General features: G+C 47.4%; 2 protein-coding genes across 51 annotated transcripts; one reads left to right on the top strand and one right to left on the bottom strand.

The window, feature by feature from the left end:
• Nucleotides 1-250: 250 nt before the first annotated feature.
• HNRNPH1 (heterogeneous nuclear ribonucleoprotein H1) lies at nt 251-15,602 on the bottom strand. 49 transcript variants are annotated; one of them, XM_056502759.1, is made up of 16 exons: nt 15,477-15,586; nt 14,825-14,936; nt 9,008-9,067; nt 8,124-8,261; nt 7,129-7,284; nt 6,786-6,929; nt 5,159-5,297; nt 3,981-4,159; nt 3,675-3,746; nt 3,463-3,596; nt 3,160-3,295; nt 2,907-2,990; nt 2,725-2,775; nt 2,300-2,383; nt 1,604-1,696; nt 251-1,147 (listed from the first exon to the last, which is right to left on the bottom strand). In XM_056502759.1, exons 2-16 carry the CDS (start codon nt 14,871-14,873, stop codon nt 1,068-1,070), a joined length of 1,599 nt encoding a protein of 532 aa, XP_056358734.1. In that variant the 5' UTR covers nt 14,874-14,936; nt 15,477-15,586; the 3' UTR covers nt 251-1,067. The 49 variants fall into 49 exon arrangements, with proteins under 49 accessions (XP_056358734.1, XP_056358733.1, XP_056358726.1 ...); XM_056502758.1 differs by having other exon boundaries at nt 15,487-15,586; XM_056502751.1 differs by having other exon boundaries at nt 251-1,032; nt 15,487-15,586.
• LOC130258975 (deoxycytidine kinase 2) lies at nt 9,075-14,260 on the top strand. Of its 2 annotated transcripts, XM_056502805.1 has the most exons (7): nt 9,075-9,958; nt 10,592-10,707; nt 11,117-11,310; nt 11,516-11,663; nt 11,902-12,017; nt 13,200-13,299; nt 13,964-14,260. In XM_056502805.1, the coding sequence occupies exons 1-7, from the start codon at nt 9,859-9,861 to the stop codon at nt 14,000-14,002; spliced, it is 813 nt and encodes a 270-aa protein (XP_056358780.1). In that variant the 5' UTR covers nt 9,075-9,858; the 3' UTR covers nt 14,003-14,260. The 2 variants fall into 2 exon arrangements, with proteins under 2 accessions (XP_056358780.1, XP_056358779.1); XM_056502804.1 differs by lacking the exon at nt 9,075-9,958 and having other exon boundaries at nt 10,038-10,707.
• Nucleotides 15,603-15,647: the final 45 nt, after the last annotated feature.

Genomic DNA, 15,647 nt, shown 5'->3' with positions numbered 1-15,647 from the left:
CCTCACCCCCAGCATTCTAGGGCCCAGAGCCCCTCTCAGGGCACGGCCATGCAGTGCTCTGAACCAACGCCCACTGGGACCCCCAACCCTGCGGGGTGGATTCCTTTGCTCCCCCCAAAGTTGTCACTGTAACACTCATGGGTCAGTGCTCTGTGAGGAGTCACTGCTCTGCAGCTGCAGCACAAGAGCACACAGTCACAGAGGACATGGGTGCAAGTGTGGTTACAAGAAGCTGGAGGTCAAGAAGGAGTGAGTTCCAGTTTTTAAAAGGAAGATTTATTTAACAAGTTTCACTTAGCGCAATACACCTAAAAAGGAAATCACAATACAATGAAAGATTAAATCAAGGCCTCAGAATTTTATACGAACACCAAGACCAAAATCCTAAAGTAGCCGTATTGCGTCTCAACGTTTCCCCCATTAACTTAAAAAAAAAAAGCTTTAACATGCCTTACAGGATATTAAAAGAAATAAACTAGAACTAACATGCCAAATGTTCACTTTGATTTTCAGACACAGCTCCTATATTGGTTTTTTACAAAAAAGCATGTCTCTTTCAACATGTATTCAAAACAGTGTTGGATGTAATATGGTATAAGAGCAACATTTAACATAATTCAAACAGCTTAAACCTAAATACGCTTACTGCTTAAATACACTCCTACAACAAAACTAACTTGAGAAACGCTCCAAATTGTTTAACAGTTATAGTCTTTACTTGGTTATTACATCCTAGATGAATGTTCATTTCTGTATGTTCAAAAATACTGAACCCGAAAGGTTTTAAAACAATCCTGAATTCACTTACAGTAAAGCATAAATCACAAGCTTGTATTGCAAAACTGTTAAACTTAGTTTTTTGTTTTTTTGTTTTTTAAAAAAGATGTGACCAAAAGTCAGCGATTGGTTACATTCCCCAGCCACCACTCATGTTGGACATGTTGGACATGCCGCCCATGCCGTTCACTCCCATGGATGCGCGGTTCCCACTGCTGTAGTAGCTGCTGTTCATGGCGCCCTGGCTCCCGGGGTCTGAGGGGGAAACCGACAGCAGGTTCACAGCTGCCTCAGGCCGACTCGAAGCATCCTTGCCCCAACGCCTGTCCTTGCTGGGCCACCTCGTAAATACCGTCTACCGTGCCCAACGCTGCAAAGTGTCAGTTTACAGCTCCGTACCCAAAGCCAGTTATCGGATGTTCAACCACAGCACGAGCTCTGCATCACCCCCTTCCCAAGCCAGAGCTTTACCAGTGCTCTGGGGGAACAGGGAGGACCCAGCCTCCCATGACCCCCTCCCCCATTTGTACTGTGTTTAAACAAAGCTGGTGTCCAGCTTTTGGATTAAGAAGTGATCAGAGCAATGCAAGTCTGAGACTGGCATTTCCTGCCCGTTTCAAAACAGTTTTCCACATTTCCCCCCACAGATCCCCATTGCAGCTTTGAATTGACTCCCCCCCCAATTCCCCAATATTCACAATAGCCACATCTTTAACTTTCAGAGCCTGTGCTGCCCAGGTTACAACACAACCCTTCAACACCAATAAAGGGCGTGCTAAGCCAGCTGCACCTGGCCCAATGGATATCAGCAAAGAAATGCTCTTACCATAGCCACTCATGCTGCTTTGACCTCCATATCCTCCTCCATAACCCCCACTCAGCTGCTGGTTGCCTGGAGCACCGTAACTGGATTGGCTCCCTTTTAAGTTAAAGGTAGAAACATTAAGAACTTGCCGGTCAATATCAGCTCATCATCAACAAACCCAGCCCTCACCCAACCAACAGACCCTTCACTCTGGCACTACCTTGCTCACACCAAGGGAAGTTTAACATGCTCAAGGAAAGTGATGGGGTTTCTAAAGACATTCCTGCAACCAAGCAGCAACAAGTACTTTAGAAGTTACTTTTACAATTTCTGTGGACTATACTAAACAGGATTGATCTGCACTGTTATACACCCAAAAGACTTAAAATTGGCTTTAAGGGACCTCACACAGGAGTGCTGCCCTTGCAGAAGCACAGCAGCCCATTAACTGGAGTCACTCGTGCACATTATTCTTATTTCTGCTCCAGACTGGCTGTGCATCACATCACAGCAGTGCTGTGGTTCAGACACAGATACCTCTATTTAAACAAACAACTGCTTTTCACCTCATCACTTGCCTACACTCCTTTCTGCAGTTGCAGTATTAGCATTAGAACTACAAACATTTTGTAACCAAATACTATAAAAGCAGTAGTATATCCACACACCCCCACCCCAACACCCTCAAGAAAGGAGCCCTCCAGAAACCAACCCCACCTTCATCTCCGAAACCAGCCCAGCTTGGTGTCAGGAGGGTATCTGTCTTAGAGGCACAACAGCAACAGGCATTTAAGACTTGTGCTGAAAACACACATTTTAGATTTTTAAACAATTTTGGGGTTTGCCAGAGCAATTCAGACAATTTCTCAATTTCTCCCAATTCCAAGTACCTCTCTCTCACCACCAAGACTCAGCTTGAATGGCAGGTCACGTGCCACAGATACATCCTCCATCACCGAACCATGTTCTGGTATCCCCAATAGGGAAGGGGAAGGAGAATAAAAAGGACAGGCATCTCCCAGATTTTGCACTACCACACTCCCAAAAGAAGCCACTCATCCCACCAGGCACACCACACACAGCACCACATGTCTATTCAACCTATTAAAGCTCAAATGTATTCCCAAAAGGTTTATATGTACCTGGCAATGTGCTAGTGTTCCAATCTTGGACTACCCCTTCCGATTCCTTGACTGTGTGATTAAGACAGAATGTTGAATTTCAGTTTTGACGCCAGGTACACAATAAACAGGAGCTGCACAAACGAGCAAGCTTCCTTCAACAGCAAGCGCTTGTTTGCAAGTGCAGTGAGACTGTTACATACCCATTGCTCCCATCATCTGACTGCCATAGGCACCACCAGTTCCTCCTGCTGTAGAATTCAGGAAGAGTTCTACATATCTGTGTTCTGGAAGAAGAAAGTTTTCCCATGAGAGCATTTCACACCAAATCCATCCAGCTTGTCTCACTGCATGTGAAGCTGCAGTGAAATCTTTGGCATTCCAGTTGCAGCAGATGCACTATGCTGCAGTGCTGTCAGCTCCCTAAAGCCACCTCTTCCAAGCAGTCAGACTTACGCATATTTGCTTTGTCTTTGGACATAGCAGCCACTGCGTCCTCGTGAGTAGCAAATTCAACGTCTGCCTCTCCGGTTACTCTGCCATCTGGCCCGATTTCAATGTGTACTCTTACAGGGTTCAGAGGTGAGAAGAACTACACATGGAACAGTCACACAGATTAAAACGCACCAATGCAACAGTTTGGGTTTACAACAAGCCATTTTCTCCAGAGGAACACTCCAGCTGCAGTGCAGCTGGCCGTGTCCCACAAGGACCCCGGCACCCAAAGCCATGCACTGGGGAGCAGCGTGTGGCACTCACATTGTAGATGTCATTCTCCGTGGCTCTGTAGGGCAGACCCCGCATGTGGACGCAGTGGCCGGTCGTGCTCTGGAAGGTGGACGATCCGTCGCCGTACCTGTGGTCCGACATCCCTGCGGAGAAAAGAGTCCATTCTAGGTCTTTCAGATGTATTTTAGTTTCTTTTGGGACATGTCGTAAGTTCAGTTACTGTTCCTATTAGAGATCCTTACCTCTTCCAAATCTATCAGAACCAAACCCATAGCCATCATTATACCCATTGTAGTCATCATAACCTCCATAACCTAGAAACAGATTGGACATGTTCATTTCAACTACACAAAGATCCAAATAAACTTTCATTTCGACTACAGAAAGATCCAAATACACAGTACACACTGCAAACAACAACTACTACAACATTTCATTTCTTCTACAGGAATTAAGGCCAAGGACACATACACAGCTGGGGAGACACTACCAGGTCCAAGAGTTGCTGCTTTTCAAAGGAGCAGCTCCCTGGGCCTCTGTGCACTTACCTCCTCCGTAGGCTCCACGCCTCATTCTCTCCAAGCTACTTCCTCTACCCAGACTGTTGTACCCGCGCGTCAGGCCGGGCCTGTCGTACGGACCAGGTCTCTGCATGGCCAACAGCTTGCGGGGAGGGTCGTAGTGAGTGCGCACCTCTGCTCGGCTACTCTTGAAGATCTCAATGTACCTACAAGTGTTTGCACAGGGAGAGGTCAGTCTTTGATTCCTTCCACAAACACCTCACAACTTCACATTACAACAAGCCATTTAGTCATAGCCTTGACACTGGCAGTAATATTAAGCCAGGTTTCCTTACATTATGTAGGCAATGACATTCTATTATTAGCACTACATTACATTTAAATCAGAGTATTTTCAAGAAATTAAAATTACTGAAGGGTTTATGTGCTCCTCATACTTTGCAGTATCCCAACCTTAAGGGTGGGGGAGCAATGTTGATATCCCACCCACCTCCCCCCAATTTAAAATGTTAGTCAAACAATGTAGGAGGGACCAGTGTCCACTCAACTCAGCATTGTTGCTCAAGGCAACGGAAACAGAGGGTTAAAAACCCGATCTCCACCGAGAGTTTAACCCATCAGGATGCCAGAAAAAGCTCTGCATGTACTACTGAACCCAGCCTATGCTTCAGAGATTCAGCGTAGGCAAAAGGTGCATGCTTCAATGAAAAATAGTCACAAGTAAAATTGAATAAAAACCCTTTGTGACAATTTCTTGAAAGCTATGCTTATTACATTGAAGATTAATACAAGTAAGTAAATTCGTTACATTTCAATTTATAAAACAAGTTTAGAAAGTATCACATTTTCTTATGGTAGTAAGAATACTGTGCATGTCTGTAGAGCTAAAGGCAGAATTGGTGCTATTTGAGAAGTTAAAGCCATAGTCTCTCAACTTTGTCATTTCCAAGCTATAGTTTTTAATGCCTGTTATTACTCATTTGTCAAAGCACATTTTAGTTTAGCCCAATTTTATCTTGTATTTTTTGGGTAGATCTAAACAGTCTGTGCCACATCCACTGTAGCAATCCATACCTTTACTTATTACCAAGTTAGAGACCAAAATACTCTTTTGATTGGGGTATTAATGCTTTCAGAAGAGAGAATATGGATTTAATTGTTTACCATAAGAAAAGTGACAGAGCCAACCAACCATCCATCCCCACCTGTGCCCTATTCTTTCCTTGTGTTTCTTTAGAGCCTTTTCAGCTATTTCCTGTGAAGCAAACTGCACGAAGGCCTCCCCCGTACTCCTCCCCTGGAAGTCCACCGGCAATGTTATCCCATTTGGCACGATTTCCAACCCTTCAACCCAAGGACAAATAACCCCAGTAGGGGGGCAATATTAACATCACAAGCCCAGTCATGAGTTTTTTCTTATAGCTTTAAAAACACCAGAATTTAAACACTTTTAAGAGAATGGTATGTTGATTCTAGAACACCAGAATAAAAAAGGCACATCAACAAAGAGCTCCATGATCACATACCATTCAGTTCAGGTTCTTAACCCACCCTGCAGAGCTCAGAAATGCTCTGAGGGTCAGGGACAGCCCCTCAGAGAAGGCATCTAATGCAGGGTGCATTAAGAACTTCACACATTATTACAAACCTCGTCAATTCTGTGAAAGTATTTAAGATGCACTTTTAAAGAGAACTTAAATTCAAACACAGCAAGTTAAACAGCTTTATATAGAACAAGTAATTTTACTAGAAGTCACTCAGGTAAAATAATTACTCTTATGCAAACATCATGTTTCAGCATTGCTTTTGTTGATTTTCTTAAATCTTTAGGAGTGCTTAATTAAGAAAAAAATCATGAAGTAATTTCTAAGTATTAGTTCCTGAACAGAAGAGACATTTTGTATATTAAGCACATTAACAACTATAAAGTTTTAATTATTTCACCATGTAAGAAAAAAACATCTTAAAATGCACATGCTTAGAAATTGCTTGATCATCACCAATTCAGAAAATAAAAAACAAGTTCTGAGACTGTAAAATTGGAAATGTTTCTACTGTATTTTAAAGCAAAACAGCAAGCTCAATCAAATCTTGTTACAGCAAAACATTTAGAAATCTAGTATTTTGAAAATACAAACAAGTGAAATACTAAACAATCAACAGATTCCATTCTTGAACATTTTAATAGTCTAATTCCAGTTTGTAAAACATAAAACAGCTGCAAAAAAGTAAAAATTAGTCAAAACAAGACATTATCTCTTCATCCATAAAAACTTTGAGCTAGGCAATATCAAGGGTCTGTGGGGCCTTTTTGTGCCATAGGAAGAGAAAGGGGCAAATCTGTAAATCTTGGGTAGAGTTCAGCAGGTTTTCTCTGAATTTCACTCAATACTAGCTCTATGTTGGGAAGAGGTCATGGGCCCTTACTGAGAACCTGTTCCTCACATAGAGCCCAGTGGTGAGGGTATTCTTCATCCTTCACTGACCAAGGCAAATCAGCCAAGGCTGGGGGTGGAAATATCCTCCCACATGAACTGTTCATATTTATTTGGAAAACAAGACACTTTTCTATAATCCTAACTTGGAACAGCATGTCCCACCAAGTATGAATTCCAGCACCCTTTTGGCATTCTCTAAATTATTTATCAAGTACTTTAGGTAGTGACCCAAAGGATTCCTCATGCCCAGAAAACTAGTGAAGAATTGGGTTTACTTTTAATACTCATTATAATACTGTTGGAAGTACTATTGGGCAATCCATGTTTGTTTGGTTTGTTGGGGATTTTTTGCATAAACCAATAGTGCTATAGCTACTACTTTTATCCCACATACCTGAAAAAAACTGTACAATTTCTTCTTTACTACAGCCAAATGGGAGTCCTCTAAGACGTACAAAACCATCATTAGCTGTATCAGGGCTGTTGGGACCAGTATGCTTCAGAACCCAATCCATTTCAACGTTGTTTGACTTGAAAACTGTAAAAGGCACTTAGAATTAATGCATTCTGGAGTAAGGAAGAATTTTTAAAGTCATTTGCCTTGAAACTAGTCAACTTATGATATGCAAGTCCATTTGTCCTTTCACATGCATTTTAAAGAGACAAAAAAGCAATTAACCAAAAACCCATCAAGCACAAACACAATGTAGTCAGTTACTAGACCGACTGAGTCAAACCTTCAACATATCTGTGTCCCATTGTTTCTCTGTCTTTTTTCAGGGCCAATTTCACATCCTCCTCTGACTCAAGTTCAGCAAATGCTTCTCCACTTGGTCTGCCCTCCCTGGTGTAGATGAAACGGATACCCAAAGCCCCATTCAGGATTTTGCAATCTGAAAATGAAACAGGAAGGCCAGAATTATATTAATTATTGCAGAAACAGTGTTCTTTTGAAAGTTTCAGAGAACCTAAAAACAAAAATGTGCAAGTATCAATTATATCAAGACAACCAAACCGGCAGCATTCTTGTTACAACTTTAAAATGTCCAAATAACTATAATGCTAACTACAGTTACTGTTCTAGTCAAGCCTACAGATCAGTATTAAGGATAACTGCAAAATAGCTATTTCTAAAGCTTTTCTGCCTCAGGTTGAGCATACTACCTGCTTTTGATCCTAACTTTCTTAACAGCATGAAGTAAAGAATAGTAACAATCAGTGTAAGTGTAATAACTAAATCAGAACCAAATAAAATACATCAAATTCCTGAAGCAGTTTTAAAAGCTCCAGATGCTGCAGAAAGCATGTATTTATCACTACTTATTACTGCAGAGTGCTAATAATTTGGGAAAGGATACACACACACTAGACACTTAACAACAGTCTACTGGGACAATACAAGAACTGAACTTATTTAGCTCCAAAATTCTTGCTTCAGGTTGAACTTTCTTTAGAATGGAACTTCTCTCTCCTAGTTGCTCAAGAAGCAAAGGCAGTTGTGGCTATCACAGCAACTCAAGACTAGGCCCCTTTGTGTTGAGTTCCTGGCAGCATGAACATGGCTTTGCTTATCAGATTCTGGCTGAAGCACTTCTTGCACTACAAACTGCACTGGCTACTGAATCCTCCTGGAACTGCTCACTACAGCACTCCCACAGCCACAGTGTCCCAGAAGTGACAGCAGAGCCCGGCCCCTCTCCCACACCTCTTATTCCACCACAGCCCCACTTACCGGAGAAGAACCTCTGCACCTCCTCGGTGGAGCAGGACCAAGGCAGTCCCCGGACCTTTACCACATATCCCTCGCTGCTCTCCGAGTTGAGCATCACATTGGGGGTGAGGCTCTGCTCCGTCTCTGCTTCTGTGGTTGCTGGAAAGACCAGAAAGGGCTCTTTGAGATGCTGCTCAGCACGGCCGCCACCCGCACCCCCTCAGAGCGCCCGGCGGCCCCCCTGGCCTATGTCCCGGCCCTCCCTGATCCTCCTCGGCCTCGGGCGCTGCCGCCTCACACACACGGCGCCGCTCCCGCCCCCGGCCCGCGCCCTGCCCCTTCCCCGCACGCACACATGGTGGGGCTCCGCGCTGGTTCTAGGGCTCCGAGCCTGATCCGCTGTCCGGAGAGCGCCTAGTCCCGGTGAGGCGGCAGCGAGCGGGCGAGCCTGTGGCGAGAGCGCGCTAGGAAATGGCGGCGGGTGCTCCCGCTTCCGCTAGGCCGGGCCTTCCTCCGCACAAAGAGCGCGGTCCCAGACGCCGCCCTGGCCGGCCCGCGGCCCCCGGCGATGGCGCAGCGCCCGCGGCCGGCTCGCAGAAAGCGGCGTGTGGCGAGTGGGTAGTGAGCACCGCGAGCCCTCCGCCGAGCACGGGAACGGCTGCGGCGTGGCCGGGGCGGGCGCGGGGCGCATGTGCCCCGGTGTGGCCCGGCCCCGCCCCCGAGACCCCGCGCGCTGCCTGTGCGCACGCGCCGCCCGCCCGCCGCGCCGAACAAAGCCCCGGCCCCGCGCGCCCTGCCGCCGCTACCGCACTGCGCGTGCCCCGCGCGCCCCCGCCCGGCTCCCGCGCGGCGCGGACAGCGGAGCGCTCTGGCTGCACACACCGTGCGTGGGAACTAGCACTTACCAGCTTCAAAGGCTGACGCTACCCCACGTGAAACAATCTGCTCGCTTCGGTCACTGAAGCCTGGTGTGTTTGGAGGAGATGGGGAAAGAAGAGACAATGGGTCACAATTATCATAAAAGAACGGAAAAGTTAATTCCCTCCCATTTCCTCCAAACACACCAGACTTAGCTAATTTCACCTTGAATCTCAGTATTACCGAGGAGGAAAGAGGAAACTAGAATAACTCATCTAAGAATCATCCATCCCTTTTCCCCTTGGATAACCAGCTCATGTTTCAACTTGTCTACATAGGTGATAGAGGACCCATGCCTAGAGTTAAGCAGGCTCCTAGAGCACCGACACAGGTATCTGGAGCCCAGAAGCTGCTCTGAGTAGTCTCCAGATGAACACTATTCATCCAGGAGTGTTTATTCTCCAGTCAGTACCAAAACCGACTGTGAGCCTACATTGCCTCATCTCTCACGTAACTTTCATGCATTCCGGACTACTAACAACTACCCCACCCCCACAGCTAGAGGCTTTTTGACTTTGTAAGTGCATGCTCAAGTTTACGTAAGTAAATCAAACAACATGGCGAACTCGTTTACAAAAATGCAAATTAGATCAGTAAGTGGAACCGTGCTACAGTCACTTCCTGCTAGAAGCCCTCTTCGCCATTTTACTCGCAGAATGCCTATTCTGTAACACCGCGGCAGCAGGAGCTGGGCAGGAGAGGCGGGGGAGGGGGCAGCGCCTCCGCCTCTTCTCGGGGAGGACTGGCGGGAAGCGGCCATCCCGCCCACCCGCCTGGCGGGAAGCTTAAAGTGCGCTGGAGCAGCTGGGAACCCCTTGAGTTCCCGCTCGGCACCGCCATGTCCACCCCCGCCAAGCGGCACTGCCAGAGCCCCGCCGTCTCCCTCGAATCCAGCTTCCAAAAGCGCCTCAGGAAGATTTCCATCGAGGGGAACATCGGTGAGCTCGGCGGTGGGGGAGGTGGCTCAGGGTGGTAGGGGAGCCCGGGAGGAGGAGGAGGGGACGGGGGGGGGGTGTCAGGCCGGGAGCAACCCAAGGGATGCCGTGGGAGACTGGGAGAGAGAGGGGCGGCCCCGGCACTCATCCCCCCGGCTCTGCGGGCAGCGGGGGGGGGGCTCTGCAGGGAGAGCTGCACCGGGACCCAAATGCGGAGCAGGGCTGGGGTGGATGGGGAGCCCCCCGGGCAGGGTGCCCGGCAGTCGCACCAAGGCGCAGGGCGGGCTCGGAAGCACAAAGCCTCGGTGCCTCCCTAGCCCGTCCGGGGCTGCAGCGCCCGTTCTCTCCCGCCCGCGCCAAGTCCCAGCGCCTGCGCGGCCGTTCCCTCGCTCTCCTGCCAGGCTCCGCCCGCCACGGCAGCTCCTAAAATGTCGGCTGCTCCTCGGCCGCCCTTATCGCCCGCCCGGCCGGGCGCGGCCCCTCCGGCACGGCAGATTAGCGCCGTTTGCTCCACGGCGTACCCGGCCGGCTCCGCGCCCCAGCAGCCGCTAGCAACCCTCCAACTACCCCCTGTCCATCAGCAGCACCAGAGCAAACGACCCCCAGCCCCTTGTGAACCGCTCTCATTTTCCGCAGCTGCGGGGAAGTCAACGTTTGTCAGGCTGCTGGAGAAACACAGCGATGAGTGGGAGATCATCCCCGAACCCATCGCTAAATGGTGCAACATCCAGACAGCCGAGGATGAGTTTGAGGTAGGTGCGCAGGATTTGGGCCGAAAAGAAACTGCAAGGAGTTCCACAGACAGGGAGCTATGCCAAAATCCAGCTATACTTAGTCTGCAGCAGCCAGATCATCCCCACTATCATACCACAGTTGGTCAGGCATTCGCACTCAAATTGTAAAGGCAAGATACTACTAAATGTACATTCCAAATCACATCCCCTACTTCACGGGAATCACACTAAAATCTGGAACTCAAACTACTCAAAGAAGCTGTCATGAAAACTACCATCACCTGAGGAAAAAGTCTCAAAGATCTTATGCCTAAGCATTTTCTTAGTAATTAAAAAAAAAAAAGCCATGAATTCTTACTTAAACATCTCAGAATTCTGGATTGAGAAAAGCAGTACAATTAATGAAAACTTTTCTCTTGCCTTCTAGGAACTTTCAACATCTCAGAAGAGCGGAGGAAACTTACTTCAAATGCTGTATGACAAACCCACAAGATGGGCTTACACATTTCAGACTTATGCTTGCTTGAGCCGAGTAAAAGCACAATTAAAACCTGTCTCAGCCAAGCTACATGAAGCAGAACATCCAGTGCAATTTTTCGAAAGATCTGTGTACAGTGACAGGTAATTATTCTCACAGCACGGCAAGAACTCACATTAACAGCTTCCAGGTTAAAGACATGGAGCTGAGGAAATTATATTTAAACTAATATCTGCAAGGCAACAGACTTAAGACATTTTTTTTCAATACCATAACTCTGTTATAATGACAAGTATTGGTATTTCACTTTTATCCTTCCTGGCATGAGACTGATGTCTTTCATTGCAGATACGTGTTTGCTTCTAACCTGTTCGAGTCCGGAAGCATTAATGAAACAGAGTGGTCTATTTATCAGGACTGGCACACATGGCTCTTGAATCAGTTTCAATCAGATATAGAACTGGATGGCATGATCTATCTTAGAACCACGCCTCAGGTATGCTCACTAAAAATGGAGGTTTTTTAGTTCCAATTTTGTTTTCCAGAGGCTTAAGAGGGTACTTTAAAAAGTTATTATAGATTTAACTCATTTCTGTTCAGCCAAGCAGCTAAAATTAATGCTCACTAATGTCTAGCATTAGTCCTTCCAAGTTAAGGGCCACTTGATCCGTTTAGCTGATTTAACCCAACACGATTAATGACTAGGTTTATACTTTTTTTTTCCCCCCCCCCAGAAATGCATGGAAAGGCTACAGATGAGAGGAAGAAAAGAGGAGCAAGGAATTGAGCTTGAGTATTTGGAAAACCTCCACTATAAACATGAAACCTGGCTTCATGAAAGGACTATGAGGTAGGAATCCATTTTCTGTAGCATGTTTCAACTTGCAGGCAAAGCTCTTTTCTACATTAAGCCTTAGTTTTATCGAGTTTAGCCTAAGTCTAGCTTCACTTAGGCAATTGGATAGACTTACATTTACACCCACTTCAGATTTCAAGAGATGGAACTTCATCTAATTTAAAACCTCCACCATGCAGTTTCTGTTGCAATTTAAGGGGCAGACAAAGCCCCAGCTACTTTTAAACTAACAGTACTGTATTTCAACAAAGTTTAAATATTAATCCTAACTTCAGCTTAAACAATAATCAGAAAGTCTTTTGGCAGATGTGTTACACACAAGAAACCTAATGAGCAGCTGAGTGATCTCTACTTCCTTATTGACTCTTTAAGGGATCTCTGAACACGAAAGCAAACCCTAGATTTTCCCCTAGAGGAGCCCAAAATATTCTACTGGCTGGGAAGCATTACAATTCCAGGAAAAGTACATTATCAGCTTGATCTACTTGCAGAAGTTTCACATAGGATGACCCAAATGCTTAGGAGGCAGAAGTGGAATTCTGGAAATGTTCACGTTATGTACTCATTCCAAACTTGTAAGCAAGCACTTCCTGTGTTTTTAATAGGAACACAGAAGTGTGCAAGCACAAGTTAGAATGTTGCTCAGCACACGTACTGCGTTTTAGAAATGCCTTCTACACATGTAAGAAAGACTAACTACTGCTCCCATCTGTTCCTAAACTGAGGCCAAAATGGTCTTGCTTATGTCTAAATACATTTTAAATACCAGTCTTCTAACCTGTTAAAGAGATCATCCTCGTGAAAGGAAGCTTTAAAAATACATCTTGGTAAGTGGATTAAGTGGGGAAGACACAGGACACAGGAGATATTTTTTAAAAAATACTTCATCTAAAAAAAAAATCAGTAATTGGTAATTGATTCCGTGACAAGAATGAGGTAAAGGAAATTAAGGTAAAAAATTGTCTTCCCTCCCTTGTACATTACAGATAGATACTAAGAGTCTACATTCGTGAAATATACAAAGACCACTTAAGGACAAACTTGACATGAGCTTTACATTAAAGTTATGGGCATCAGATTTAACATCTTGAGTGCACATGGTAATCAAGAGCAGAGGTCTTGTATACACCATATTTTATGTAGTTTTTACTCAAACTATGTTCTTCTATTTAACAGAGTTGATTTTGAGTACATTAAGGAGATTCCAATTCTAGTTTTGGATGTTAATGAAGATTTTAAGAATGACAAAATTAAACAGGAGTACCTGATTGATAAAGTAAGTATCAGGAGGTTTGTATCTGCTTTTCTTCTGAGGTTATCATGTGAAGCAGTGACACTTCCAAACAGAGTTGGGAGGGAGAGTAAAAACAACCATTTGAGGAAACAAGGTGATAATGAAGAGGTTGCTCGAGTCAAAATTATATTTACCAGTTCCAATGAAAGGCAAGACTTGGGAAGTAAATGCCAAAAGAAACTCTGGTGGAGTTGTTTGACCAGTCCATGGGAAAAAAAAACCTCCTTCTAATACTTAAAAGCATGAGGAAGTGCTCTCCTAGCAAACTCCATTTTCTTCATCTTGTTCTGGGCCATCAATTTGAGATTACTGAAGAATGACTCCTTAAAGCCGAGCCTCATTCCCTCATTTAAACAGCTCTAAATAAACTGGGAAGGGGCGCTCAGTCATCAGTTGTGGAGGTATTTGTCATTACATCCTCATGGAAACCAGCAATTAACAGCTTTGTTTTGAACACTCAGAAATGGCATTTTCTACACCTGCCCCTCTGAAAGGCTACATGCATTTCAGGTCATGAATTAAACGTAGGGACAAAACATCACTGCAAAACTATAGTAACAAACCATTTCTTCACAAAGAAAAGAAAAAGCCTGGTACTTTAGCTTTTAATGCACCAAATAATATATGCGGGTTTTTTTTCTTATAGGTCAAGTCTTTCCTGACTTCTTTAGAAGACGAAAATTAATTCGAATTACAAGTTCCTGAAGTTCACCTAATAATATGTGTTCAAAAATTTACTTTACAAATGCATTACATGTATATCTTATTTTAAAGCAAGCCAGAAATGTAAAACATGGTTTGGGGTTTGTTTTTTTCCTTTTCCTTGTCTGAGCTGTGTGGGTTTTGCTAGACCTTTTTTTATAGCTAAAAAGAAGAAATATGGGGTGTTTTGATGGTGTTTTTTTCCTGTATATTTTCTGCTGTTTAATAAAGACTTTAAAGTCATATTGCCTCTTGAGTGGTTCTCCCCGGGGGGGAGCTCAGCGGTTGTCAGAGGCCGACAGCCAGTAAACAGATAGCAGGCGCTGAGCGGGGTTGTTTTGCAATAACTGGCACGGGTTCACCATTTTAAGACGAGACTGTTATGGCGTCCAGAAACCTTTACTTTCAACTTCTGCTTTACTGAGTGGCCGTTTCCATGGGATTTACGCTACTTAGGGCTGGACGTTAGACCTGTAATAAACTGTAGTTTACGCTTATCTCGTTCGCGATCTCACCCCCACCCCCACCAGCACGGGCAGGGAGCCGCGGGCGCGGCAGCGGTGGTGGAGGCGGGACAGCGACCCCGGAGAGTCCCCGCGGCCCCGCCCGACGCGACGCACGCGGCAGGGGGGGTTGAGCGGCGCACGCGGCCGGGCCCGGCCCCGCCGCCCCCCCTCCCCTCCCCCGCGCCATCGTGAGGCCTCCGTGCGGCCTCCGCGGCACCGCGAGGGCCCCATCGCCCATCCCCCCCCGCCTTCCGTTCCCTCCCACCACCCCGTCCCCGCCCGCCGTCGCTGGGCCTTACCCAGGCCGGGGATCTCGCCCTCGGTCTCCTCGGTGTGACAAGGATCCATCTTGGCCGCGCCTTACCCGCAGGGACCGCAAGAAGAACAAAGCTGGGCGGGGGCGCTCAGGCGCTGCGCGAATAGAAACAAAAAGCTCAGCGGCGGCCGAAGGGGCGCTCGGAGAAAGTGGATCGGCGCTCTACGGGGGGTTTCTCAGCACTCCCGCTGGGATGGGCCGCGATACAGCCGCCCGTACTCCCGGTACCGCCCGCTCGCTCCGGCTGCGCAGCGCCCGTTCCGCGCCTATAAATGGCCGCCGGCCGCGCAGCGCCGCGTGCTGACGTCACGCACCGCCCGCCCCCGCCAGCCAATGGCCGCGTGACAAATTGAACGCAGCCAGTCACGTCCGGCCCCCCGCGCGCGCGGTGGGGGGGGGAATAATGGAGGGGGGAGAGCGCGACAGCCCCGGGGGTCCCGCGCGCCCCTGTGCCCCCCGCGGGATGGGGTTCGAGTCCCCGGGGACCCGGGTTCGAGCCTCCGTCCCCGGCCTCGGCTCCGGTTCGAGTCCCGGCCCCGCCCGTTCCGCTCCCCGGTTCCCGAACATGGCGGCGGCCTTCTTCTTCCCCCCACGCCCACCCCACCGTCCCCCACCCGTCCCCGTTCCCCCGGCACCCGCGCTCACGGCGAGCAGCAGCCGCGGGGCTCCGGCGGCGATCGGCGGCTCCGCGCACTGCAGCACCGCCCTCCGCCGGTGTCAGCTGGGCTCGGCTCCGCCTCCCGCCGCGGCGGGGGCCGGGCGCGGCGGGGCCTGCGCGGGCCCGGCCGGGGCGGCCCTGAGGGCCC

This window comes from Oenanthe melanoleuca, chromosome 13 (assembly GCF_029582105.1).
Source record: "Oenanthe melanoleuca isolate GR-GAL-2019-014 chromosome 13, OMel1.0, whole genome shotgun sequence".
NCBI classification, from domain to species: Eukaryota; Metazoa; Chordata; class Aves; order Passeriformes; family Muscicapidae; genus Oenanthe; species Oenanthe melanoleuca.
The sequence above is the reverse complement of the archived record's forward strand: the minus strand, read 5'-3'. Positions and strand labels throughout refer to the sequence as shown.

Bases quoted from the DNA above. Each gene is read 5' to 3' on its own strand.
- HNRNPH1 (XM_056502751.1), bottom strand. From the start codon at position 14,873: ATGGATCCTTGTCACACCGAGGAGACCGAGGGCGAGATCCCCGGCCTG. The intron at 9,068-14,824 runs GTAAGGCCCAGC...CAAACACACCAG, and splicing joins GGGCGAGATCCCCGGCCTGG to GCTTCAGTGACCGAAGCGAG. The intron at 7,285-8,123 runs GTAAGTGGGGCT...TTTCATTTTCAG, and splicing joins GGTGCAGAGGTTCTTCTCCG to ATTGCAAAATCCTGAATGGG.
- LOC130258975 (XM_056502804.1), top strand. From the start codon at position 10,384: ATGTCGGCTGCTCCTCGGCCGCCCTTATCGCCCGCCCGGCCGGGCGCG. The intron at 10,708-11,116 runs GTAGGTGCGCAG...CTTGCCTTCTAG, and splicing joins CAGCCGAGGATGAGTTTGAG to GAACTTTCAACATCTCAGAA. The intron at 12,018-13,199 runs GTAGGAATCCAT...TCTATTTAACAG, and splicing joins CTTCATGAAAGGACTATGAG to AGTTGATTTTGAGTACATTA.